At 38.8% G+C, this 26,507-nt stretch overlaps 1 protein-coding gene across 1 annotated transcript in view; it reads right to left on the bottom strand.

Moving 5' to 3' along the window:
• The window catches only part of LOC140499583 (cytochrome P450 4F2-like), a 72,641-nt gene that overhangs the window by 9,775 nt on the left and 36,359 nt on the right, over positions 1–26,507 (bottom strand). The window contains exon 3 of the mRNA XM_072601196.1: positions 12,484–12,628. Coding sequence (XP_072457297.1) covers positions 12,484–12,628 — 145 coding nt within the window. The remainder of the gene's footprint in view (positions 1–12,483; positions 12,629–26,507) is intronic.

Raw genomic sequence — 26,507 nt, 5'->3', positions numbered from 1 at the left:
AAATAAGATTGGGTGAAGGGCAAGAGCAGGAGGCTTGATGTGGGGGAACAACCAGACATAGCCTGATGTGCTGCCTGCACAAAACCCAGAGAAGGCCCAAAGAACCACGGGAATAGCCAAAGCATGACCCAAATCTGGCCTCTTATTCCTCAGATACCAGTCAGACATAGGACCAGACCTGACCTCACAGATGATGGGGAAGGAAAGCCTGCTTTTCCAACATTTCCCATATTCCTATGTGTTTTATTTAAGAACTCCTGGTTATTCTCCCAGGTATGTTTGACTTCACCCTGCCTCAGATGCCCTCTCACATTGGATCTTCTTTTACCCCCATTACCTTCTCACCCTTGATAACATTTAATATCATTTTTGGACTTTAATAAGGGCCAGAGTTTGAATTAATCAATCAGAGGAAGAACCTGGACCTAACAGTCTCTTTGTTCTCTGAAGTAAACTCAGATAATATCTCTGCCTATGTCAACAAGGCCAGATGGGGCTGACTTAGCATACTTTATGAGAGCCTAAACCGGAGACACTCCCTTGAAGAATAGGACTTTTTATGTATCTTAATATTTTGTGGACATACACTATGTTATGGCATTTTAATGGTAAAGAAAACACAGATATCCTAAGTCATAATTTCAATTGAAACTTTGTCAACTCTGTTATCTTACTGCATTTGCAACCCATTCAGTTAAGAAAATTCCTTTCTCATGGAATAGTTAAACACATATAGAGATCATAAATCTGAGAGATACAGACACCCTTGGATTGTCCTAAAACAGATTTAAGCCTGGTCATTCCTGTAACATTCAGTCTGATATTTCCTTCTCTGGCTCCATGACCATGTACCTGCTAGCTTTAAGGGAATAAACAAAATGCATTCAGCCTGTTTGCTTTTTTTAGTCAAACTTTCAGCTCAACAGTTAGTGGTGCTGTGACTCGGATTGGAACTGATGGACTAGGAGAGAACAGCTCCCCATCTTGCCAAAGCCAAAAGACTTAGGCACCTCAGGATTCATTTTTTCGGAAGTCTTAAATTAAATTGGGTAACTTCTCCAATTCCCAGCTTCCAAAGAACTCCCACTAGTTTGAATGAAGTCCAATATTTCCCTTTAAAGCTAGCTCAGGGGGCAGGGATCAAGTCTGTGGTCAAACGCTCTGTTTAGATCCCCTGTACAGTTCAATCTCAGGAAAATTAATACAAGTATTGCTAGCACTAGTGTTGTTAACTAAAGATAGTCCTAAATTATGTTGGTTATGACAGGGCTCTTTTGAACCAGTCAAAGTTACTGTATCTTAAAACCAAATTAAGTTTAAAGGCCAATAAAACATCTAGCCAGAAGTGGAATATTTTCATCTTGGACTTGCTGGCATGACTGAAGAAGAACAAAAGGCAGGAGCCTCTTCCCTTAATACTCTCAAAGCTACTTCAGCACCACCTCCGATACTGGCTAATTCTCTCCACCCCACTCTCCCTTCTTTCCCAACAACCCCATCCCCTCTTTCTCCTCCAAATTCCACTCCTCCTCTACACTATGCCTTGATTCCTCCCTCTCCCCTTCCCCTTAAGGATTTCCTGCAGATTACAGCTGAACTGGTCTTCCAGCTTACCAAAACACTAGAAACACAGGCTGAGGAGGATCTTAAAGCAAAAAGGGAGCTTCCAACAGCTCCCATTCCAAACTCACACCCCACCCCTAACATGATAAAGGACAGTAAACCTGGTATTTGTCACTATTATAAGAAACCAGGGCATTGGAAATATGAATGTAGGGCCCATCTCAAGGTTGTGGAAAGTCAGAAACTTCGGGGTCATCGAGGCTCCCCTCCCCTCCAAGGATCATAGATGTGCTCGGAGCAAAGATCGCCGGATCCACCCTTATTCTGTCAGGTCTGGAATCTTTGCAACTCCCTTTCCTCAGAATAATAATAGCCAATTCATAATGGGGATCTCTAACAAGTTTCTAATTCCCTCCCTCTCTGTTGTTAATTGTGAGCTCTGTTTGTATTTGTCCAGTTGTTAATTGTCAATTTGTCTGTAAGTGTATGTCTCTGTCCGTATCATGTGCGCTGTGAATGAGTCTTGTAAGATTTAAAATGCAGGCAGCCAGAGATTTCTAAGGGCTGCATCTAGGGAAACAAACAAAACTTTAAGACTTTTCCTTGTTGTTCTGGTCTGGTCAACCTGGAATAATAATGGAAAGTTAGATCATCTTAGCAGATTTTGTAGGTTGTGAGACTAATCATTAAAAAGTATAGAAACGGATCACTTGGAATTACTGGAAAAGAAAACTTCTATGACTATAAATAACTCCAGGAACTCACCTTGCTAAAAACACTCCCTCCCAAACCTGATCACTTAGCATTCCCCACTCCCTCCCAGAGTTAAGAGAGTATCTCAGAATGGGGATCTTCAACAGCCACAAGGGTTCATGTTAACCCCTCTCATCCCAGAGCAGATTACAAGAAGAAGAGGAGGAGTGTAGGGAAAACTTAAATCACCCTTCCCCAAGTGGCAAAAGGAAGTGTATGGGCAATAATTCACAGACTGGCAATGATTCTAATAGCCCTGTGCCCTTGGGCACCTTGTAGCTCACCCTTCTAGGTAAAACTTGGAAATGTCACCTAGGTCCTATACATTCTACATCTGTTGGGGAAGGAATAGGTGAATGGATCACGCCTGTGGAGAGCATTCACTAAGCCCTGCCTTCAAGAATTATCACCACTGGGACACCAGCCTTCCTGCTCTTGGTAAACCTCACACTTCTCTGTTCCAATTGCAAATATATTTATATATGTATATATATATATATTTATCTCTGACCCATTTCATGATTTGTAAAGGGAAATATAATAATGGTTATTGGTATGGGATCAAAATGATATAATGATTGTAAAATGTTTCACATAATGACTGGCATATGTTACATACAATATTATTACTATCTCTCTCTAATGTAATTTTTAACTTTGAAGTGGCTTTAATTACCAGAAGTAATAAGATCAATAATTTCTGGAAATGAAAATGATATCATCTGAAGTTATTGTTGTATTAATTCTAAAATGTATTGTATCTCTGAATTTCTCTTAGATTGTGAAATTTGTGAGGTAGAAATGTTGTCAAAGCAATTTTAATTTGGATCTTGTATATGAATTGGACTTTTAAAAGGAAGTGATGCAATTAGATAATTTGATATTTACTGTGATAGCAGATATTTTTCATCTGAAATTTTGGCTATTATGAAAAAATATGGTGGTGTAAATTTATAGTTTTCCACATATTATGCAAAGTGATTTAGAAGTGCATCAACCTAAAGTTCTTATAAACTGCAAAAGTTTCTGTATTGTAGAATTCCTACTGAACAAATGAGAATCCTTAAAAAAATTGGGGTATGATTTTCAAACCTGTTTCATCTATAAGATATATTTATGTATGCTAATTTGAAGATTTATGGAGTATGTAAAATGTCAGAATGTACTTAATTTCTAGGGATATATTTAAGGAAAATTTATTATTGTGACAAGGCTAAATTAATTGAATATGTCCTTCTTGACTTATAGAAACTAAATTTCTCCATTACAAACACCGTTTTGACTAAGAAACTTTGTGATATCTAGGAATTCTGTAATAGCTAAGAATTTAGTTTTGTTATAATACTTTGTGAATTTATATTATTTTACACCAACTTTAGTTTTGACAAATTCCAGTTTTAAAGATTTATTTTTGATTAAGGAGGAAGAAAGAGATATCTATCATTTTTAAAGTTTCCAACTAATTTTCTTCATAAAAGTTTAGTGAACATCAGAATAAATTTTAAATTGTTTTTAAAGAAGAGTAAATAGGAGGAGGAGCCAAGATGGCAGAGTAGAAAGATACACAGACACTTAGCTCTTACCCCACAGCCCATAAAACACTGGTAAAGAAGAACTCTCAACAAATTCTAGAGCAGCAGAAGCCACAGAACAAAGGAGTGGAGGAGATTTGTGTTCCAGAGAGACTTGAAAAACCAACAGGAAAGGTCTGTCGCACACTGGACCCAGAGCAGAGCCCAGCCCTGCCTTGGCTGCGCGGCACTGAGGGGAGCAGATCCGAGCAGGCTTCAGGGACAGAATCTCCAGGGCAATGCAGGTCACTCAACCCACAGGAGCCAAAGGTCAGTGAGAGGGTCTTTTCAACTGGCTGAGAGGGGAGCAGGATGTCCCCATAACTCAGGTCTCCTCAGGAGGCAGCAGCAGAGGCAGCAGTGGACAAGGGCTCCCAAAGTAGACAGTGGCCCTAGTCCATTATTGAAAATCTCTGCATAAAACCCCTGAGGGAACTGAACCTGGTGTGGAAGCCCTGGCCTGACCTGAGCAGCTGAACTTAATCTCACACTGAATAGCAGCCCCACCTCCACTGAAAACCCTAAGGCTGTGAAGCAGCATTTGAATCTCTGCCCACAAGCACTGGCTGGGCAAAACTGGAGGTAAGGTGGTTGTGGAGAGGAAACTCAGAAGCCAAGTAACTGGCTGGGAAAATGTCCAGAAAAGGGAAAAAAAATAAGACCATAGAAGGTTACTTTCTAGGGGAACAGGTGTCTCCCCCCATCCTTTCAGATGAGGAAGAACAAGGCATCCTGTCAGAGGAAGTCAAGGCCCCTGCCTCCAAAGGGGACTTAAACTTGGTTCAGGCAATAGAAGACCTTAAAAATCAAGTTAACAACTTACTAAAGGAGAACCAAAAAAAAGCTGAGGAAAGTAGCAGCTTTAAAAAGAGGCTAACTCAATTGGAAAAAGAGGTCCAAAAAGTCAACGAGGAGAAGGAGGTTTTAAAAAGCAAAATTAGCCAAATGGAGGAGAAGGTTCAAAAGCTCACTGAACAAAATAATTCATTGAAAGAGAGAATTGAGTCCAGGGAAACGAATTTCTATGAGTTAAACCAAGAAGTTAGTAAACAAAACCAAAAATTTGAAAAAATAAAAGATGAGGTGAAAGAACTCATTGGAAAAACAACTGACCTGGAAAATAGATCCAGGAGAAATAATTTAAAAATTATTGGACTACCTGAAAGCCATGATTTAAAAAAAGAGCCTAGACACTATCTTCCATGAAATTTATCAAGGAAAACTGCCCTGATGTTATAGAATCAGAGGGCAAAATGGATATTGAAAGAATTCATTATTCACCTCCTGAAAGAAACCCAAACAGAGAAACTCCCAAGAATATTGTGCCCAAATTTCAGAGTTCCCAGATCAAGGAGAAAATACTGCAAGCAGCCAGAAAGAAACAATTTGAGTACTGTGGAAATACAATCAGTATAACACAGGATCTGGCAGCTTCAACATTAAGTGATTGAAGGGCTTGGAGTGGGATATTTCAGAAGACAAAGGAACTGGGATTGAAGCCAAGGATCACCTGCCCAGCAAATCTGAATATAATACTTCAAGGGAAAAAAATGGACATTCAGTGATATCATCGAATTTGAAGATTTCATGTTGAGGAAAAGACCAGGTCTGTATTTAAAAATTTGACTTCCCAAGACAAGAATGAAGAGAAGCATGAAAAGGTAAACAGAAAAGAAAATTCATAAAAGACTCTCTAAAGCTGAACTGTTTACATTACTACATGGAAAGAAAACATTTTTAACTTTTGAATCTTTTCTCAGTATTTGGGTAGTTGGAGAGATTGTACATACACAACACACACACACATACACATAGATAGATAGAGTACAGGGTGTGTTATGTCAGAAGAGATGATATCCACATACACACACAAAAAAAATAAAATAAAAATTAAAGGGTGAAGGAGGAAAATTCTGGAAAGAGAAAGGGAGTAATGGAATGCAGCAGGCTAAAACTCATAAAAGAGATAAGAAAAATCGTATTCAATGGAGGAGATAAGGGAGAAGGGGAGCGGGGAGGAAAATAAAGCTACTCTCCCCACGTATGGCTGAAGGAGGGGATAACATGCTCCCTAAATTTGATATGAAAATTTATATACACCACAGGAAAGTAAGAAAGGAGGCAACAAGTGGAGCAAAGAGAATGTTAGAAGGGAGGGCAATTGGGAGAAGGGAGTCACTAGAAATAAACACTTTCAAGAAGGGACAAGGTCAATTGTAGGGGGGGAAAATAAGGGCGGATAGGGTAGGTCAGAGGGTAATATAATTAGTATTACATAACATGATTACTATGGAAGTCTTTTGCAAAACAACACATATTTAATCTGTATTGAATGGCTTCCCTTCTCAGTAGGGCTGGGGAGCGGGACAGGGAAGGAGAGAATTCAAAGTATTAGAAACAAATGTTGAGACTTTTTATTGCATATAATCGGGAAATAACTACAGGGATAGGGGTATGGAAATTCATCTTGCCCTGCAAGAAATGAGAGAAGATGGGGATAGATGAGGGGTGGGGTGTGATGGAGGGGGGGTACATTGAGGGAAGGAGTAATCAGAATGCAAGGTATTAGGAAGCAGGGGGAAGGGAGTGATGGGGAGAAAAATTGGACATGTTAAAAAGTGAGGTAAAAGCAATTAGTATTAAAACAATAGACTGAATTAATTACTGAAAATAAATCAATGCCATCTTTAGTTTGGAGAAAAGAATTTCAGTCTAAATTTCCAAGAGGAAGGTAACCTCAGGTAAAATTTGGCATTGATGGAAAAATCAAGGTTTTGATGGTAAATTAGATTTTATGATTGCCATTTAATCAAGAACTAGAACATGTAAAGAAAGACATGTAAGCCACTTAAGACTTGCCTCAAAAGATGTTCCTTAGCCAAAGTGAAACTATAATCATATTTGAAACCTGGTTATTGGAACTTGCCATTTTTAGATGCTATGGGACTATTAAGTGACTGTTCTTCTGAGTCTAACTCCAGGTACGGGAAGCAAGAAAGGCAATCTGAGCCTCCAGTATATGATGCCAGTAAGATGATGAGATGCTGGTATGAACTGCATAGGTGATCTCAAGGGAAGGCGGGGAGAGCAGCTGTTCAACATGGGCTGAGGTGGGACTCTCCTGACTCAATTTCCTCACTGACACCTGGCAGACTTTAAGCCTGACTGAATGCAAGTGGATAATCTAATCCTTCCTGGAACTGACATGAAGTGGGGGAGATATTGTATCCCTGCAATGTCCTTACTATTGGTGGCAATTTCCTATAGTCAAGAGGTTTGTAAGCTTAATACCAGACCTATTCAATTATAGATTATGGGTAAGGGAACATTTGAGGTTGTCAAAAATTAAACTATTAGGCATAGGACTTTAGACCAACAACATTAAGTTAGGGTCCTTTAATTCTTAGTAATACTGTGGAGACAATTAGGTCAAGAGCTTGTGAAGTTAGCAACATAAATATTATCTCTGTCTCAGTTGGTTAATGTTTTAAAAAAATTCTTTTGTGGTCCATATTGTAAATGCTTTAATAAAATGTATCACCTGACCAAAAGTTTGAATTGCTTTATCTGTTATAAACCGCGTTAAAAATAAATAAAAAGAAGAAGAAGAGCAAATACTTTTACAAGAAATGTTTTGAAAAATCTTGTGTGATTTTTGAAAGGTCTGCTAAATTTTCAAGATAATTCACTGTTAAATTAATGTGATGATCTACAAAGCAGAAGATATCTTGCTATTTTTATCTGAATTTGTTGTCACTTCATGGCCTAAGCAAGAGTTAAAATTTGCGTTTGAACATATCGTATGTAAAAGACTTAAATTCTGAAGTATGTCATTCTTCCAAAGTGAGTATAATTAGGGGAAAATAACAAACTTATGAAACAAAAACATAAATCCATCAACCTGTAAAGTTAGTCATTAACCTCTTTGCTTTGTTTAAGCTAGAATGGGATTCCAGTATAGTTATGCTAGTAAAAAGCAATAACTTATGAGCTATCTTATCTTATGGTTAAAATGTAAAGGAAAGCAGAATAATCTGAATAATGGGACTGAGAGATTTGGAAAAGAGAAATAAATGTTTGACTGAAAATGTGGAAGGCAGATAATAAAGTTTGGGAACAAATGGGAGTTATCCAAAGCCGTCTTGTCTCTAGATAGTTGTTCTGGATACCTTTGTGTCAGTTTCAGATGGCTTAAGTATGTTTAGAGAGTGTGAGGAAGTATTTTAAGAAGACAAGAAAAATTATGTAACTTGATTTGATAATTAATAACTCAATCAGATTTGAGATAACTCTATCTGAAGGATACCAGTCAATATTTATTTGCTATTTAAGACTGAGACTGCAATTTACTATTATTTTAAGCTCTGATTACGAAAACAGTTGTCTAAGTTATCATAAAGTCAATTGGCATGAGCTACAGGCTCAGAAGTGCTAAAGATAAATTCCTGGAAAGGTTTTGAAGATGACCTTGTTCACAGCCTGTGTAGGATCTTCCTAACTCTGTTTCCCAAATGTGCTGTTTTCTTTCTGAAAAAGGACATTTGCCACTTGATTGCTCTTAAGTCTTGCTTTCAGCACCTAGTGACCACATGATTGGCTGTCAGATAATGACTCATTCCTGTAATTAAAAAGAACTAAGAAAGTTCTTTCCTTCTGTTAAGATATATGGTATTGTCCCTGTTATTCTTTTATAACACATTTCTATAACCAAGAAGTGCTGTAAGTACAAAGTTAATCTATTAAATAATAAATGGAAATTAGAACATCTCAGAGTTACTATAATGGGATGCAGGAATGAATAGTTTACAATTTTAATGTATATTCATGGTCAAATAAATAAATATAATACAGAGATAACATCCTCCAAAGGAAGAAATGATTAGACAAAGTAATAAGACAAAATTGTAATGTGATAGAGGTCTAATTAAAAAGGATAGCAAATTTTGAGGAAAAGCAACAGAATCAGACTCATTCCTCTAAGAATTATATACAGATGTATATGATTGGCTTCTAAAAATTTATCATGCAAGATAATATGATCTCACATTTGGATTTCTGAGCAAAAAAATGTATAAGATAGTGGTAAAAGTAAGTTCAATTGCTTCTTCTTTGTTAAAGTACCTGTCCAATAATTTTAAAAGGCAGATGAGTTCATTTTATAGTTGGACCCTCACATTTTAAGAGATTCTCATTCCAGGCACAGAATTTAGGTAAAGACAGAATTCATAAATAATATAAACTCAAATTCTCTGAAGTTTCAAAAATGGAGAACAAATTTTAAGTGATTTTACTAATTCATATTGTCAGAATTATCTGGGAACTTTTAGATCTGAACCAGAGAAGCAGAACTCCATTTGTGAACTGTCCTAAGAATAAAGCCTACCGTCAAAGAAAGGATATTTAGTATCAGATAACTACATGAGACATCTGGGATTCAAAAAGTACTGGTTAAATGGACATTGGGAATAAGGAAATGGGATACCAGGAACTTGATGTTAGTTAACATTGGGAATAATGATTGCATTTATTTGTATGGTTCATGTTTAAGTTTTCTTGTTTATCTTGGTGACATGTAAATCTCCCTTCTCAAAACTGGTCTATTGTGAGCCATCTACATTTTAATCTGTACCTGACTTCATGCAAAAATTTTGTGAACTGTGAGAAAAACTTTATTGTGTTATTCGAACCTAGCCCTGTGTGACTAGGAACCTGAACCATTTATTGTACTGTTTGAACCAAGCCCTGCATGGCTAGGAAACTGAACTATTTCTATGTGCCTTTACCTATGTAACTATGTTGTGCTGTTACCTCTCAATTATCAAATCATATTTTCTGGGAGCCTCTGTCAGGTCTGTCTGATTGTATGGACTCTTGGACTCATCTGTCACATCTATTGCCCCTGCACCCAAGTGAACATCTAAGCCCATAGGAGACCTTGCCCTTCAATTTTGAAGGGACCTGAAAAAGACAATATCAGACTTGGACAGCTTTCCCAAGAGTCTTGACAAGACCTGCATGAAGAACAGCTCCCTCCCTACCTGAGTCCCTTGCATACCCAGGACTGGTTTAGAGGTTTTCCCATACCTGTCTTGGTCTACAGGGGAAGCCTTCAGTTTACCTTTGATCAAAAGGAGGAAATGATAATATTTAATATCACTTTTGAACTTTAATAAGGGCCAGAGCTTGAAGTAATCAATTAAAAGAAGAAGCTAGACAGATCTAACAGTTTCTTTGTTCTCTGAAGTAAACTCAGAGAATACCTCTGCCTATGTCAACAAGGCCAAATGGGGCTGACTTAGTATACTTTATGAGACCCTTATCCTGAGACACTATCTTGAATAACGGGACTTTTTCTATATCTTAATATTTTGTGGGCATATACTATGTTATGGCATATTAATGGTAAAGAAAACATAGATATCCTGGTCATAATTTCAATTGAAACTTTGTCAACTCTGTTATCTTACTGTATTTACAACCTATTCAATTAAAAAAATTCCTTTCTCATGGAATAGTTAAACATATATAGAGATCATAAATCTGAGAGACACAGACACCCTTGGATTGTCCTAAAACAGATTTAAGCCTGGTCATTCCTGTAACATTCAGTCAGAGATCTCCTTCTCTGGCTCCATGGCCACATAACTGCTAGCTTTAAAGGAAGAAACAATATGCATTCAGCCTGTTTGCTTTTTTTAACCAAACTTTCAGCTCAACACCCTCTAACATCCCTTCACCTCTGTGGCCTTCCTTCTCCCATGATTGATTTCTGGGGTCTCCATTTTGAAGAAGAACCCAGACCTGCCATCCTTCATTCCTCTCCTAGCTTGACTTCTACATCTCCTTTCCCTCACCGTTCTCTCCCCCTTGTCCTCATTAAAATGTCAGCTCCTTAAAGGCAGAGACTATGGTTGGTTTGGTTTGGTTTTTTGTGTGGGGAGCAGGGTTACTTGTACTTGAATTCACTCTCAGGAGAGTGGTAGCATTTGATGGTGGTGTTCTGTGATTCATGGCTACATGGTACTACCAGCAGAATATTACTGTTTAAAAAGAATGAGTTTTGGTTTCAGAGAAAGCCCTGGGGTCTTTGAAAGCTCTACCTAATTTACCAAAGGAAATGCAGACTTCTCTTTCACTTCTATTTTATTTTTATAATGTTGATTGTCCATACACAGCATAACCCCCAGAGAATATAAACTCAACTATGGTGGTGACTATGTTTGGTGACTCGCTCCTGTCCAATGCTAAGATTCTTCCAGCCCTAGGCCATCTTCCCTTAAGGGGGAGGGGAGGAACCAAAGATCAGGGAGTGGGTGAAAGGGGAGGAACTCAGGGGTTCCCCCTACCTTCTTTGAACCAGAGTATTGGTTGGCATTCAAAGCTCTCCACAAGTTGCCCCACAACTGCCTTTGCAATTTTCTTTTACCTTTCCCTTCTCCTTGTACTTGCAGTTCATTGACTCCTCCTTGCTGTCTCTTACACCCCTTCAGGACTTTTTATTGGCTATCTCCCATCCCTCTTCATCTCTACCTTGTGGCTTTACTCTCCAAGTCCCAGCTAAAATCTCGCCCTCTCCAGGAAACCTTTCCCAAGTCACTGTAATTCTAGTGCCTTCCCTGGCTCATTGGTTCCAATTTATAATAGGTATAGGGATGGATATAACCATAGAAACCAACAGAGAGATAGATAAAAATGGATATAGATAGATAGATATGCTGAGATGGATGTAGACGTAGATATGGATATAGATGCAGAGATGAATAGATATAGGCATTGATATATACCTATAGACACAGAGATGAATATAGATATAGATATGGCAACAGGTATAAGATTGAGATAGAGATGAATATAGATATACCTAGATACAGAGATGAATATCTATGTGGACATAGGTATTGATATATAGATACAGTGATGAACATAAATATAGATATAGATACAGGTATAAAAAAGAGATAGATACAGAGATAGATATAGATATGGATAAAGATATAGAAACAGAGATGGATATAGATATGTGCATGGATAAACATATGGATATAGATATAGGTATGGATATGGGTATGGATAGATGTGGATATAGATATGGGTATAGCTATTGAAAGATATTGATAGGTATGTAGATATAGGCACAAAGATGGATGTACATAGATACAGATGTGGGTATAGGTATAAATATAGGTATGGATAGATGTGGATATAGATATTGATATAGGATTAGATATAGATATGGACATAGCTATAGACACAGACATAGATATATAACAGGAACTTCTAGCTTCTATCTTTCTCCTCTGTCCACTCTCTCCTTCTTTGTTCCTCTTTCTTTATTTTTCCCACCATTCTCTTCCTCTTCTTCCCCTTCCATCACATTTCCATTCCTCTTCCTTATTCCGTCTTTTCCCATTTAACAGCTTTCATTGCACTCTGTCCCAAGGAGAAGGTAAATTCTTGAAGGCAACAAATATTGATTTTTCTCACTGTATAAGGTGTTCTATGATCACATGTGCCAGTGGGAGGATTGATGAATAGCTGAGAGGGCAGGCAGGGATAGATGTTGCCATGGTAACCATGACTCTTGGAGTTTACATACCTGACGCTGATGTGACAGGCTTGATGTAGTCTGGATGGCAGATGAAAAGAACTGAGCGAGTGGGTCCACCCCACAATAAAAAGATATTCTTGAAAGTGGTCACAAATTTTTTAATATTCTTTATGCCTTCCTCATTGGGTGGGATCTGTAAATAGAGTAATAGAAAGAGTTAGCACTTTCAAACAACTTTTATGGAAATGCCAAACTCTCATGGTCAGGAAAAGGCTGAAGATTCCCAAAGCAGTACAGATGTTTGGGTTTTTCTGAGGGTCATCTCCTTCATGCAACCAACATGACAAGTTATATGGCATCATAGAAACAGTTCAAGCTTGGTACAGAGTCTCAGAATTGCAGGGACTCCAGAAACCATCTAATCTAACACACACCCAAGCAAGAATCTACTGGACAACATACTCAACAAGTAGCCCTTGTGTTTCTTCTTGAAGACCCCCACTGAGGGAGAAGTTTCTACTTTCTCAAGAAAGTTCGCCCCATTTTGAGATGGCTGTTATTGTTACCAAGCTTTTCCTAACTTCAAACCTAAATAAGTCTCTATATTTTCCATCCATTACTTCTGGGTCTGCCCACTGCAGTCAAGTGGGACAATTCTAATTTCCCTTCCATAATTTCCTTCAGCAAAAGAAGACAATAACTCCTAAATTGAAAAAAAAATCTTTGTATCCAGTTCCTCAGATAAACATATAATATCTGAGATATGTAAAGAACTGACACAAATATGTAGGACCAAGAGCCATTCCCCCAGTAAACAAGTGGTCAAAAGATACCAACAGTCTTTAGAAGAAATGAAGATGATCAATAAATATATGAAAAATTCTCCAAAATCACTAATAAGGAAAATACAAGTTTAAAACTCTGGACTTTAACTTATTAACATGGAAAAGATGATAAAAAATGCATTCAATGCTATGAGAAGACAGGAACAATAATACACACTGTTAGCAGAATTGTGAATTGATTCAATCATTCTAAACAGTTTATAATTATCTAAGAAATTCACTAACTGGTACATATCCTTTGATCTAGTTATTCTGGTATAGACCCAGAAAGAGAGGGAGGGAGGGAGGGAAGAAGAGAGAAAAACAGAGAGAAGAAGGGAAGGAGGAAGGAAGGAAGGAGGCCTGTGTGATCCTATTTCATATATAATGGAGGTTACACAGAGCATGTGCAAAGATTCACTTCCTGCTTCTAACTGTCCAAATGTGAGTGACTGAGTGCTGAAGAGGATTGATGTTGGACACTGAGCCAGAAGAACTGACAGAACAATGGATCTTGAAAAAGACAATGACTGCCTCTCTTGATCTGTCTTCCTGTGATCCTGGAGCTGGTATCATACAGCTCTGGGACTTCCTGTGAAGAGGGTAGGTGGAATTGCATCTCACTATTTTCTACCCTTTGGCTACCATGGGACCACAGCTCATGGCAGTTGAAACACATGTCCTTCCCAGACAACTTCCATTGGAGGTCTCATTGGACATTACCCTATTGGGGAAGATAGAGACCCTGTGCAAGCCTGGGCCTGGATTTTTGAGCAGACTCTTTCATCTTTGTGCTCTCGTGGTCTTAGGTGTATAAGCATCAATATCTAAATGAATGTGCCCTGCTCTATCCTAAGAAATTACCTGTGAGTTCCAGAGTTTCAGATGTTCTGACTCACTTGGTGAGAGTTTACTGGCATGGCATGGGGTGGAGAGAGGGGAAAGGAAAGGGGAATACCCAACAGGTACATCAGTGTTTCTTGAGGGAGAAGATCATTGTGAAGAAGATGAACCCAAATCACTGGTCTACCTTCCTTTTGACTTTCTCTGTGTATTTTCCTGTCATTAAGAGCAATAAAAATTCTTGAAACGTTCCAGACACTGGAGAGGAGAAGAGGAGCTAGAACATTCCATCCTGTAGGGTCCAACAGGGTCCCACGAAGGTCAGAACTCAAGATCAAGAGTAGGTGGTGCCAATGGAATGAAGGAGTGGCCTTACCCCTGATATACAGGGGAATAAAGCTAAGATGCCCTTCCAGGGCCAATAACCCTCCCTAGGACCCAACACCAGCAAAACACCAGCATTCTGACAGGGCATGAACAAAGGGACACCTCCAATCTCTTGAAAAGATTTAGCAGTTGAGGAAGAAGCCACAGAGTTCCATAATGAGTCCTGTTTCCATTTAACCTGAAGGCACCAAGGACTTCTTGAGACATGTAGCAGCTAACACCATCCCACCCAGCTTGAGGGTGCTGAGATGGACACTGAGATTCTCTGAGAGGCAACACCTTGGAGGTGAGGAAGAACACTCAAGGGTCCAGCCTCTACCACAACATCAAACCCTATCACCCAGGCTAGGTCACGTTAAACCATAAGATAATCATTCAATAAACATTTACTAAGTACCTACTCTGTGCCAGGCATTCTGCCAAGAACTGGGGATACAAAAAAGATTAAAGACAGTACCAGCTCTTGGGGAGCCCACAATCTAATGGGGGAAAAAACATGCAAACAACCATGTAGAGACATGCTATGTACAGGATAAATAGCACATAATCAACAGAGGAAAGACACTAGAACCAAGAGGGATTGGGAAAGTCTTCCTGTAGAAGGTGGAATTTTAGCAAAGTTTTGAAAGACAGAAGCCTCCTGGCATCAGCGGGGCTGCCAAGAAATAAGAAGTCTCTCGGTGCTTTCTTTCTACACTTAACTGTTCCCTATTATATTTGAAACTCTCAAACACAACCAGAAGGGACTGATTAAAAGTCTCTGGCAATTGTCTTTTCAGTGATGCCTTCAATGCTGTTTAACAACTATCTTTACTATTAGAGAACAGCATGTACTAGAATGAGAAGTCCCCAACCACAGGGGAATGCCCGTTTGGAGCCACATCACACCAGGTAAATGAGAGGACGGACAAACACACTACCCCAAGAATTAACCAGGAAAGGCACAAGGGGGAATTTTTGAAACAGTACAGTGACAACCTTCCTGATCCCTAGAGGCTTATTTAAGTCTACATCTTTCTCTACAAATAAACATATTTCCTTAGGTTGCAATAAGCTTAATTATTTACAGGAAATAACAATTCCAGGTGGTACAATGGGTAAGAGCCCTGGAATGAGTTCAAATCCCATTTCAGATACTTACAAGCTGTATGACCCCAGGAAAGTCACTTAGCCTTTCTCAGACTTAGTTTCCTCATCTGTAAAATGGAAATTATATCATCACCTACTTCACAGGGCTGTTGTGAGGATCCAATGAGATAATAAATGCACAGCAATTTGCATGCCTTTAAAGAACTCTACAAATGCTGTTATTATTATTAATAATTAAAAAGTCAAGATTTCAAAAGATCATAGATCAGAATGTTGGGCTGAATTTAATAGCATATTTAATGGGAATAAATCCTATGATTTATGATCATAGATTTAGAGCTAGCAGGGATCCTAGGAGAAAGAGAATGGAAACAAACAATTATTTGTTGTTGTTCAGTCATTTCAGCTATGCCCCACTCTTTGTGACCCCATTTGGAGTTTTCTGGACAAAGATACTAGAGTAGATGCTATTGCCTTCTCCAGTTCATTTTATAGAACTCAATGGGACTATTTTTCCCATGACAGTTGGACATACTGCACAAAGAATTCTTTTCAGGAAATTGATAAATGTTGGAGAGGATGTGGGAAAATTGGAGCACTGATTGGTGAAGTTGTGAACTGATGCAACCATCCTGGAGAGCAATTTGGGGCTATGTCCAAAGGGCTATAAAAATGTGAATACCCTTTGACCCAGCAATGTCACTACTAGGTCTGTATCCTACTGAGATTTTTTTTAAAAAAGGAAAAGAATCTTTTTGTACAAAAATACTTACAGCAACTCTTTTTTATGATGACTAAGAACTGCAAATCAAGGGTATGTCCATCAATTGGTGAATGGTTGAACAAATTGTAGTATACGATTGTAATGGATTATTATTATGCTATGAGAAACGATGAGCAAGATGATTTCAGAAAAACCTGGGAAGACTTACATGAACTGAAGCAATGTGAAGTAAGCAGAACAAGGAGAACATTGTACACAGTAAGAGCAAAATTGTGGAATGATCAACTACAATAGACTCAGCTCTTCTAAGCAATACAATGATCCAAGATAGTTCCAAAGAACTCATGATGGGAAATGCTATCCACCTCCAGAGAAAGAACTCATAAGAGTCTGAATGCAGATCAAAACACACTATTTTTCAATTTTTTTTTCAAGAGGTTGTTTTTGCTCTATGTTTTTGTTCGCAACATGATTAATATGGAGATATGTTTTGCATGATTGCACATTTATAACCTGTATCAAATGGTTTACCGTATCAGGGAAGAGGAAGTAGAGGAAGGAAGGGAAGGAATTTGGGACTCAAAATTTTTTTTAATTAATTTATTTATTTTTAGATTCTGACATTCATTTCCACAAAATTTTTGAGTTCCAATTTTTCTCCCCAACTCTCCCCTCCCCCCTCCCCATAATACCTTGAATTCTGATTATCCCTTCCCTCAATGTACCCTCCTTTCTATCACACCCCACCCTTCCCTTATCCCCATCTTCTCTCTTTTCTTGTGGGACAAGATAAATTTCTATACCCCATTACCTGTGTTTTTTATTTCCCAGTTATATGCAATAATAATTCTCAACATTCATTTCTAATACTTTGAATTCCAACTTCTCTCCCTCCCTCCCTTCCTACCTACCTACCTATCCCCACTGAGAAGGCAAGCAATTCAATACCAGCTACATATATGTCGTTTTGCAAAAGACTTCCATAATAATCATGTTGTGTAATACTAACTATATTGCCCTCTATCCTACCCTGTCCCCTTCCCTTTTCTTTATTCTCTCATTTGATCTTGTTCCTTCCCAAAAGTGTTTACTTCTAATTACTCCCTTCTGCCATTTGTCCTCCCTTCTATCATCCCCTTCATCCCACCTGTCACCTTCTCCCCTACTTTCCTGTAGTGTAAGATAAATTTTCATACCAAATTTAGTAATCATATTATTAGCTCCTTAAGCCACATGTGAAGAGAGTAAGCTTCACTTTTACCCTCTCATCTTCTTCCTTTTCTCCTCCATTGAACAGGATTTTTCTTATCTCTTTTATGAGTTATAACCTGCCCCATTCCATTTCTCCCTTTCTCCTCCCAGCATTTTCTTCCTTCACCCCTTAATTTTTATTTTATTATTTTTTTATGGATATCATCTCTTCTGACTCAACTCAGTCTGTATTCTCTGCCCAGGAAGTCTGTTCAGGTAATGTTCCTCCCAGGAGGGCTGTGCTGGGTTGAGCTCCGCTTAGGATATGATGAGACAGACCTTTCCTGTCAGCCTTGCATGTTACCCTTGGCTGGAAACCTCTTTCACTCTGTTATTCTGTGGTTTCTGCTGCCCTAGAAATTGTTGAGATTCATTTTTTGCAGGTATTTTGTGGGCTGTGGGTGAAGCACTAGAGTATTGTGTCTTTCTATTCCACCATCCTGGCTCTGTCCCTTAAAATTTTTTTTAAAAGAATGTTAAGGGGGCGGAGCCAAGATGGCGGAGTGAAAGCAACGACTCACCTAAGCTCCTGGAAAAACTCCTTTGGATATTTCTGGGGGGAGAGTCTGACCAGACTTTGGAGGTGTAGAATCCAGTGGGAGACGGACTTTGACAGATTCGGAGCCCAGGCTGGACTGGAAGGTCCACGGGAGGGATCTGTTCCGTGGGGGTAAGAGCCTGGCGCACAGCGCAGCGCGGTCGGCGCGGCAGGGCGGAGGCGACCCGAGGGGCCCGAGAGTGGCGGGCGAGACCAGCGGAGCAGGAGATAAGCCAGGCCGAGCCAACGATATCAGCGCAACAGCCTTTGAAATCTTCAGCCTAAAGACGGGACTTCAGTGGGTCACTACTTGAACATCCAGAAGCTGGGATGCCGGAGTGATCAGTAAGTGCTCTCCCCTCCCCCCCGATGACCGTGAGGGAACCATAAAATTCTTCCCCAGATTGATCCTGGATCAGTGGGAGCAGCAGAAGGGGGCGGGTGGTCTCATAACACCAGAGGCTGGAGAGGTGGCAAAGGGGGATTCTTCCTACCGTGGTGGAGGCTATCTGGAGGGACAGACGACCCAGGGCAGAGAAAAATTCGCACTGAGACCCAAGCAAGCCTCAGCCAGGGAGACGAGCCCCAGGAGGGGCGGGAACACGCATTAGCCTCTAGGCGTGCCCCAGCCCTCCAGGGGAAAAGGGAAGACAATAGGGAAGCTGGGATCACCATCCCCCTGGACCTTGCCTTTGCCTCAGGCCAGCTGAGGAGATATCCTGAGAACAGACCACACCTCCCACACACCTATCAAGCTAAACCCAGGGTTGATCTGGGAAACAACAACAACAAAAAAAAAAAAAAGCCTGCTTTTAGCCTAGACAAACATCAACTCAACTTAAAAGATCTGTACCTTCTGACTGAAAGAACCAAAAGCTACAACACTCAGCCAACATCATGAATCGGAAAAAGCAGACGAAAAGTGAAAAAACCATAGAATCTTTCTATGGGGATAAGGACCAAAACACAAACACCAAAGAGGTCAGAGCTGAGACTGTACTTCCATCTGAAACCTCAGATGGGACTATGAATTTCTCCCAAGCACAACTAGATTACCTGGAACGTCTGAAGAAGGATATAAAAGAAAAACTGGCCAATGATTTTAAAACCATAAAAAAAGAATTCACTGATGAGAACATCAATCTGAAAAAGAAAATTGAAGAAATGGAAAAGGAAGTTCAAAAATTAACTGGAGAGAATAATTCCCTAAAAGGAAGAGTTAATCAAACGGAAAAGGAAACTCAAAACCTAATAGGGAAAATTGATCAGATGGAAAAGGAAACCCAAAACCTAACTGGGAAAATTGGTCAAATGGAAAAAGAAGTACAAAAATTAAATGGAGAAAATAGCTCCTTAAAGGGAAAAATTGGCCAGATGGAAAAGGAGATGCGAAAGCTAACTGAAGAAAACAATACGATCAAGATCAGAATTGGGCAAGTAGAAACTAATGACTCAATGAGGCAACAAGAGTCAGTCAAACAAAATCTAAAGAATGAAAAGATGGAAGAAAATCTAAAATATTTAATTGGAAAAACAACTGACCTGGAAAATAGATCCAGGAGAGAAAATCTAAGAATTATTGGCCTGCCAGAAACCCATGATGAAGAAAAGAGTCTGGACAATATCTTCCAGGAAATCATCAAGGAAAACTGCCCAGAAGTACTAGACTCAGAGGGCAAAATAGTCATCGAAAGAATCCACCGTTCCCCACCGGAAAGGGATCCCAAACTCAAAACCCCAAGAAATATAGTTGCCAAATTCCAGAGCTATCAAGTGAAGGAGAAAATACTACAAGCAGCCAGAAAGAAACAATTTAAATATCAAGGTCACACAGTCAGGATCACACAGGACCTTGCAGCTTCTACATTAAAAGATCGAAAGAATTGGAACCCAATATTCCGTAAGGCAAAGGAGTTGGGACTCCAACCGAGGATCAACTACCCAGCAAAGTTCAGCATAACATTTCAGGCAAGGAGAAAGTCATTCAACGAAATAAGGGATTTCTAGAGCTTCCTGACCAAAACACCAGAACTCAATAGACAATTTGATCTTCAAATGCAGGTCTCCAGAGAATCATAAAAAGGTAAACAGAGGGGAAAAAACAAAAACAAAAACTTGCAACTCAATTAGGGCAATCTGTTTACCTCCCTGTAAGGGAAGATGCTACCTGTTAATCTTGAGAACTGTGCAGCTATTATGATAAAAGGGATATATGTAGAGGGAACGGGCATAAAGTAAATGATGTCATGGCAAAAATATGATTTAAGTATGAGAAGGGAATGTAATAGGAGGTGTGGAAAGGGGGAAGCAGAAAATGGCAAATTATATCACAGGAAGAAGTACAAAACCATAGTAGAGGGAAGGAGGGGAGGGAGATGAGCATTGTTTGAGAGGTACTCTCATCTGATTTGTTCAAAGGAGGGAACAATAACCTTAAGCAGATAATCCTAACTAGCTCTATAGGTAGTAGGAGGGGAAGGGGGAAGAAAGGGGAGGGTGGCTAAAAGGGAGGAAAGAAGCAATAAGAGTAAAGGGGACTAAAAGGGAGGGGGGCTAAAAGAAGGAGGGGAAGGCTGCAGGAGGAGGGGGAGAAAAGTGAATACTATTGAGGAGGGGAAGGGAGACGGGAGAGTTAAAAGCACAAATGGTGGGAAAGAGGGTGGAGGGAAATACACAGATTGTAATCATAACTGTGAATGTGAATGGGATGAACTGTCCCATAAAACGGAGACGGATAGCAGAATGGATTAAAAGCCATAATCCAACAATATGCTGCTTACAAGAAACACATTTGAAACGGGGGGATACACATAGGATAAAGGTCAAAGGATGGAGCAGAATATATTGTGCTTCAGCTCATGTAAGAAAGGCAGGAGTAGCAATCCTAATCTCAGACAAAGCAAAAGCAGAAATAGATCTAATCAAAAGGGATAAGGATGGAAACTATATCCTGCTAAAAGGCACCATAGACAATGAAGCAATATCATTACTAAACATGTATGCTCCAAGTGGTATAGCATCCAGATTCTTAGAGGAGAGGTTGGGGGAGTTGAAGGAAGAAATTGATAGCAAAACTATACTAGTGGGGGACCTCAACCTCCCCCTCTCTGAACTAGATAAATCCAACCTTAAAATAAACAAGAAAGAGGTTAAGGAGGTAAATAAAACTCTGGATAAGGTAGATATGATAGATCTTTGGAGAAAATTAAATGGGAATAGAAAGGAATATACCTTTTTCTCAGCGGTACATGGAACATTTACAAAAATTGACCATGTACTAGGACATAAAAATCTCACAATCCAGTGCAGAAAGGTAGAGATAATCAATGCATCCTTTTCAGATCATAATGCATTAAAAATTACATGTAATAAAAGGCCATGGAAAGAGAAACCAAAAATCAATTGGAAACTAAATAATCTAATTCTAAAGAAGGATTGGGTTAAAGAAGAAATCATAGAAACAATCAACAACTTCATTCAAGAGAATGACAATAGTGAGACAACGTACCAAAACTTATGGGACACTGCAAAAGCAGTTATTAGGGGAAGTTTTATATCTCTGAATGCTTACATAAATAAAATAGAGAAAGAGGAGATCAATGACTTAGGCTTGCAGTTGAAAAAGCTAGAAAAAGAACAAATTGAAAATCCCCAAGTAAATACCAAATTAGAAATACTGAAAACCAAAGGAGAGATTAATAAAATTGAAATAAAGAAAACTATTGAATTAATAAATAAAACCAATAGTTGGTTTTATGAAAAAACTAATAAAATTGATAAACCTTTGGTTAATCTGATCAAAAAAAAGAAAGAAGAAAACCAAATTACTAACATTAAAAATGAAAGGGGTGAACTCACCTCCAGTGAGGAGGAAATTAAAACAATAATTAGAAACTACTTTGCCCAACTTTATGCCCACAAATTCGATAATCTAAACGAGATGGATGAATATTTTAAAAAATACAAATTGCCCAGATTAACAGAAGAGGAAGTTGAATACTTAAACAACCCCATCTCAGAAAAAGAAATTGAACAAGCCATCAATGAACTCCCTAGGAAAAAATCTCCAGGGCCAGATGGATTCACAAGTGAATTCTATCAAACATTTAAAGAACAGTTAATTCCAATACTACATACACTATTCTTGAAAATTGGGGAAGAAGGAGTCCTCCCAAATTCTTTCTATGATACAAATATGGTTTTGATACCCAAACCAGGAAGAGACAAAACAGAGAAAGAAAATTATAGACCAATTTCCCTAATGAATATAGATGCAAAAATTTTAAATAAGATTTTAGCAAAACGAATACAGCATCTAATCACGAGATTAATACATTATGATCAGGTAGGATTCATACCAGGACTACAGGGCTGGTTCAATATTAGGAAAACTATTAGCATTATCGACCACATCAACAACAAAGCTAACAAAAACCACATGATTATCTCAATAGATGCAGAAAAAGCTTTTGACAAAATACAACATCCATTCCTACTAAAAACATTGGAGAACGTAGGAATAAAGGGAACTTTCCATAAAATAATAAGCAGTATCTATCTAAAACCTTCAGCAAGCATTATATGCAATGGGGATAAGCTAGATGCATTCCCAATAAGATCAGGGGTGAAACAAGGTTGTCCATTATCACCACTATTATTCAATATGGTACTAGAAATGTTAGCTGTAGCAATTAGACAAGATAAAGATATTCAAGGAATTAGAATAGCCAAAGAAGAAACTAAGTTATCACTCTTTGCAGATGATATGATGATTTACCTAGAGAATCCCAGAGATTCAAGTAAAAAATTACTTGAATTAATAAACAACTTTGGCAAAGTTGCAGGGTACAAAATAAACCCACACAAATCCTCTGCATTCCTATATATTAGCAACAAAGTTCAACAGCAAGAGATAGAAAGAGAAATCCCATTTAAAGTTAGGGTAGACAGTATAAAATACTTAGGAGTCTACCTGCCAAAACAAACCCAGGGACTATATGAACACAATTACAAGACACTTTTTGCACAAATAAAGTCAGATTTAAGTAAGTGGAAAAACATTAGTTGCTCATGGGTAGGCCGTGCTAATATAATAAAAATGACAATTCTACCCAAATTAATATACTTATTTAGTGCCATACCAATTAAACTATCAGACAATTACTTTCTAGAGCTGGATAAAATAATATCAAAATTCATTTGGAAAAACAAAAGGTCCAGAATATCAAAGGGACTAATGAAAAGAAATGCTTGGGAAGGTGGCCTAGCGCTACCAGACCTTAAACTGTACTATAAAGCAGCAATTATCAAAACCACTTGGTATTGGTTAAGAAACAGAGAGGTAGACAAGTGGAATAGACTTGGCACTCAAGATGCAGTACGCAAGGAATATAGCAACCTTCTGTTTGATAAACCCAAGGACCCCAGCTTCTGGGTTAAGAACTCATTGTTTGACAAAAATTGCTGGGAAAACTGGATAACAGTGTGGCGGAAATTAGGCATAGACCCATACCTGACACCGTACACAAGAATAAAGTCCAAATGGGTACATGATTTAGGTATAAAGACTGATACCATGAATAAACTGGAGAAGCAAGGAATAGTGTATTTATCAGATCTATGGAGAAGGGAAGAATTCTTTACTAAAGAAGAGATAGAATGCATTATGAAATGCAAAATGGATAACTTTGAGTACATTAAACTGAGAAGTTTTTGCACAACCAAACCCAATGCAACCAAAATCCGGAGGGATATAGTAAATTGGGAAAAAATTTTTACAGCTAAGCTCGGGGATAAAGGCCTCATTTCTAGAATATATAGAGAACTGACCCAAATGTATAATCATACAAGTCATTCCCCAATTGATAAATGGTCAAAGGATATGAACAGGCAATTTTCAGAGGAAGAAATTAAAGCTATCTATAATCATATGAAAAAATGCTCTAAATCACTATTGGTTAGAGAGATGCAAATCAAAACAACTCTGAGGTACCACATCACACCTATAAGATTGGCAAACATGACAGAACAAGAAAATGATAAATGCTGGAGAGGATGTGGGAGAGTTGGAACACTAATTCATTGTTGGTGGAGCTGTGAGCGCATCCAACCATTCTGGAGAGCAATTTGGAACTATGCCCAAAGGGCTACAAAAATGTGCATACCCTTTGACCCAGCAATATCGCTACTAGGACTATATCCCCAAGAGATCATAAAAATGGGAAAGGGTCCCACATGTACAAAAATATTTATAGCAGCACTCTATGTAGTTGCCAAAAACTGGAAGTCAAGGGGATGTCCATCAATTGGGGAATGGCTGAATAAATTATGGTATATGAATGTAATGGAGTACTATTGTGCCATAAGAAATGATGAACAAGAAGACTTCAGAGAGGCCTGGAAGGACTTATATGACCTGATGCTGAGTGAAAGGAGCAGAACCAGGAGAACTTTATGCACAGCAACAACCACAGTGTGTGAGAGTTTTTTCTGGTAGACTTAGATTTTTGTAATAACACAAGAACTTCTGAAAAAAAAAAAAAATCCCAATGGTGGACCTCAAGGCAAAAAGCCTTCCACACTCAGAGAGAGAAATATGGAAGTCACTCACATAATGTAGCAGATCATGTTTGTGTATGTGTATCTGTTTGTGTATCATGTTCTGATTTGTTATACGGATTCTTTCATTTATCTTAGTCTGACTACATAGCATGACGATAGTGAAAATATACTCAATAGGAAAGTATATGTAGAATCTATACAGAATTGTATGCAGTCGTGGGGAGGGAGGGAGGTAGTGGGGGGTGGGTGGGGAGGGATAAAATCGCAATTGTATGGCAGTGATTGTTAAACATTAAAAAAAAATAAAAAAAATTAATAAAAAAAAAAATAAAAAAAAAATAAAAAAAAAAAAAGAATGTTAAAAATTGTTTTTCTTGCAATTAGGGAAAACGAATTTCTTTAAAAGAGTTCTTTTTCAGGTTTGAATGGGACTCGATGGCCTCCATGGTCCCCTCTAACTCTGAAATTCTGTCATTTTCCAATTTTATCAAACATCTATGACACAGGGCATCTAGGTGGCGTGGTGGAGCCTGGAGGTAGGAAGCATCATCTTCCTGAGTTCAAATCCTGCCTTAGATACTAGCTAGCTGCATGATCCCAGGAAAGTCACTTAACTCTGCTTGCCTCATTTCCTCATCTGTAAAATGAGCTGGAGAAGGAAATGGCAAACCACACCAGTATCTTGGCCAAGAAAACTTCAAATGGGACAGGAGGAGTGGGACATGACTGAAACGACTAAACAACAACCACTTACAACATCTAGACATCATGCTAAGCACTAGAGATACAAAACCAAAACAGAAACAGCCCCTGCCTTCAGGGAGCATCTAGACTATTAAGGTCTATACAGAAATCAAGGAATACATGATAATTGATGGAGGAAGAATGCACTAACAGAAGAAGAGGCTTCTCCTAGAAAGTGGCCCTTGAGTAGAGCCTTGAAGGACCTTAAGGATACCTAGAAGCACATGGGAGACCAATAACATAAAGGCACAGCAGGAATTGAGATGCCAAGGTCTACAATTATTAAGCAAATTTAGCTGGAACATAGGAGTGAAGGTGAATGAGATGAAATCAGTCTAGCTCCAGGTTTGGAGTGTTTGGGGGTTTGGTTTTTTGGGTTTTTTTTTTTTTTGACAACTACCTCCCAGTTGTCAAGCCTGGTCCTGTGAACCTGTGCTAGAATCCAAGCAGGAAGCTGTAAGGGAGGAATCTACCTCTGCCAATGCAAATCAGCAGTTTCTAGTCTGGGAATGCCTGGAGCCCTGAGAGGTAAAGAGAAGGTGAGCTGGTGGAAACTGATTAAAGTGGTACCTGGCCCTGGCCTCTAGGACTCGTGAAGGCTAAATTCATCTGACAGTTCCCACTTGCTTGCTATGGCATGATCACAGTTAAGTTTCTTGGGTCCCTGCCCTCATCTCTCATAGCCATTAGACAAAAGAAATACCCAGATTTCATTGATCCACCAGTCCCACTGCTTTCCCCTCTTGGATTGGGGAAATGGGGGGGGGGAGGGAGGGGAAAGAGTTGACCAACTTGTTGCATGTCTTAGAACTAAAGACAGTTGGGGGCTGCCCCCAGGCTGTCCATCCCAGTGGAACAGTGTCTCCACCCCCTTTGTCCTGCAGAGCTCTTGCCAATGTTACATAGACAGTATGGATCAAAGGTGAGTCTTGAATGTAGGTCTTCTGGATTATGAGTCCTTCTCTCCATCTATTACACTACACTATCTCTCAGATTATGAAGGTTTTTTTACATGTTACATGCGAATTTATCTTCTATTTCAGTAACAATGAGCAACAAGAGACCAACACAGATCTAACCATGTCATACCTCTATTCAATAAACTCCAATG

This window comes from Notamacropus eugenii, chromosome 4 (genome assembly GCF_028372415.1).
Source record: "Notamacropus eugenii isolate mMacEug1 chromosome 4, mMacEug1.pri_v2, whole genome shotgun sequence".
In the NCBI taxonomy this organism is placed as follows: domain Eukaryota; kingdom Metazoa; phylum Chordata; class Mammalia; order Diprotodontia; family Macropodidae; genus Notamacropus; species Notamacropus eugenii.
Note: the sequence above shows the minus strand (reverse complement) of the source record. Positions and strands in the feature narration are given on the sequence as shown.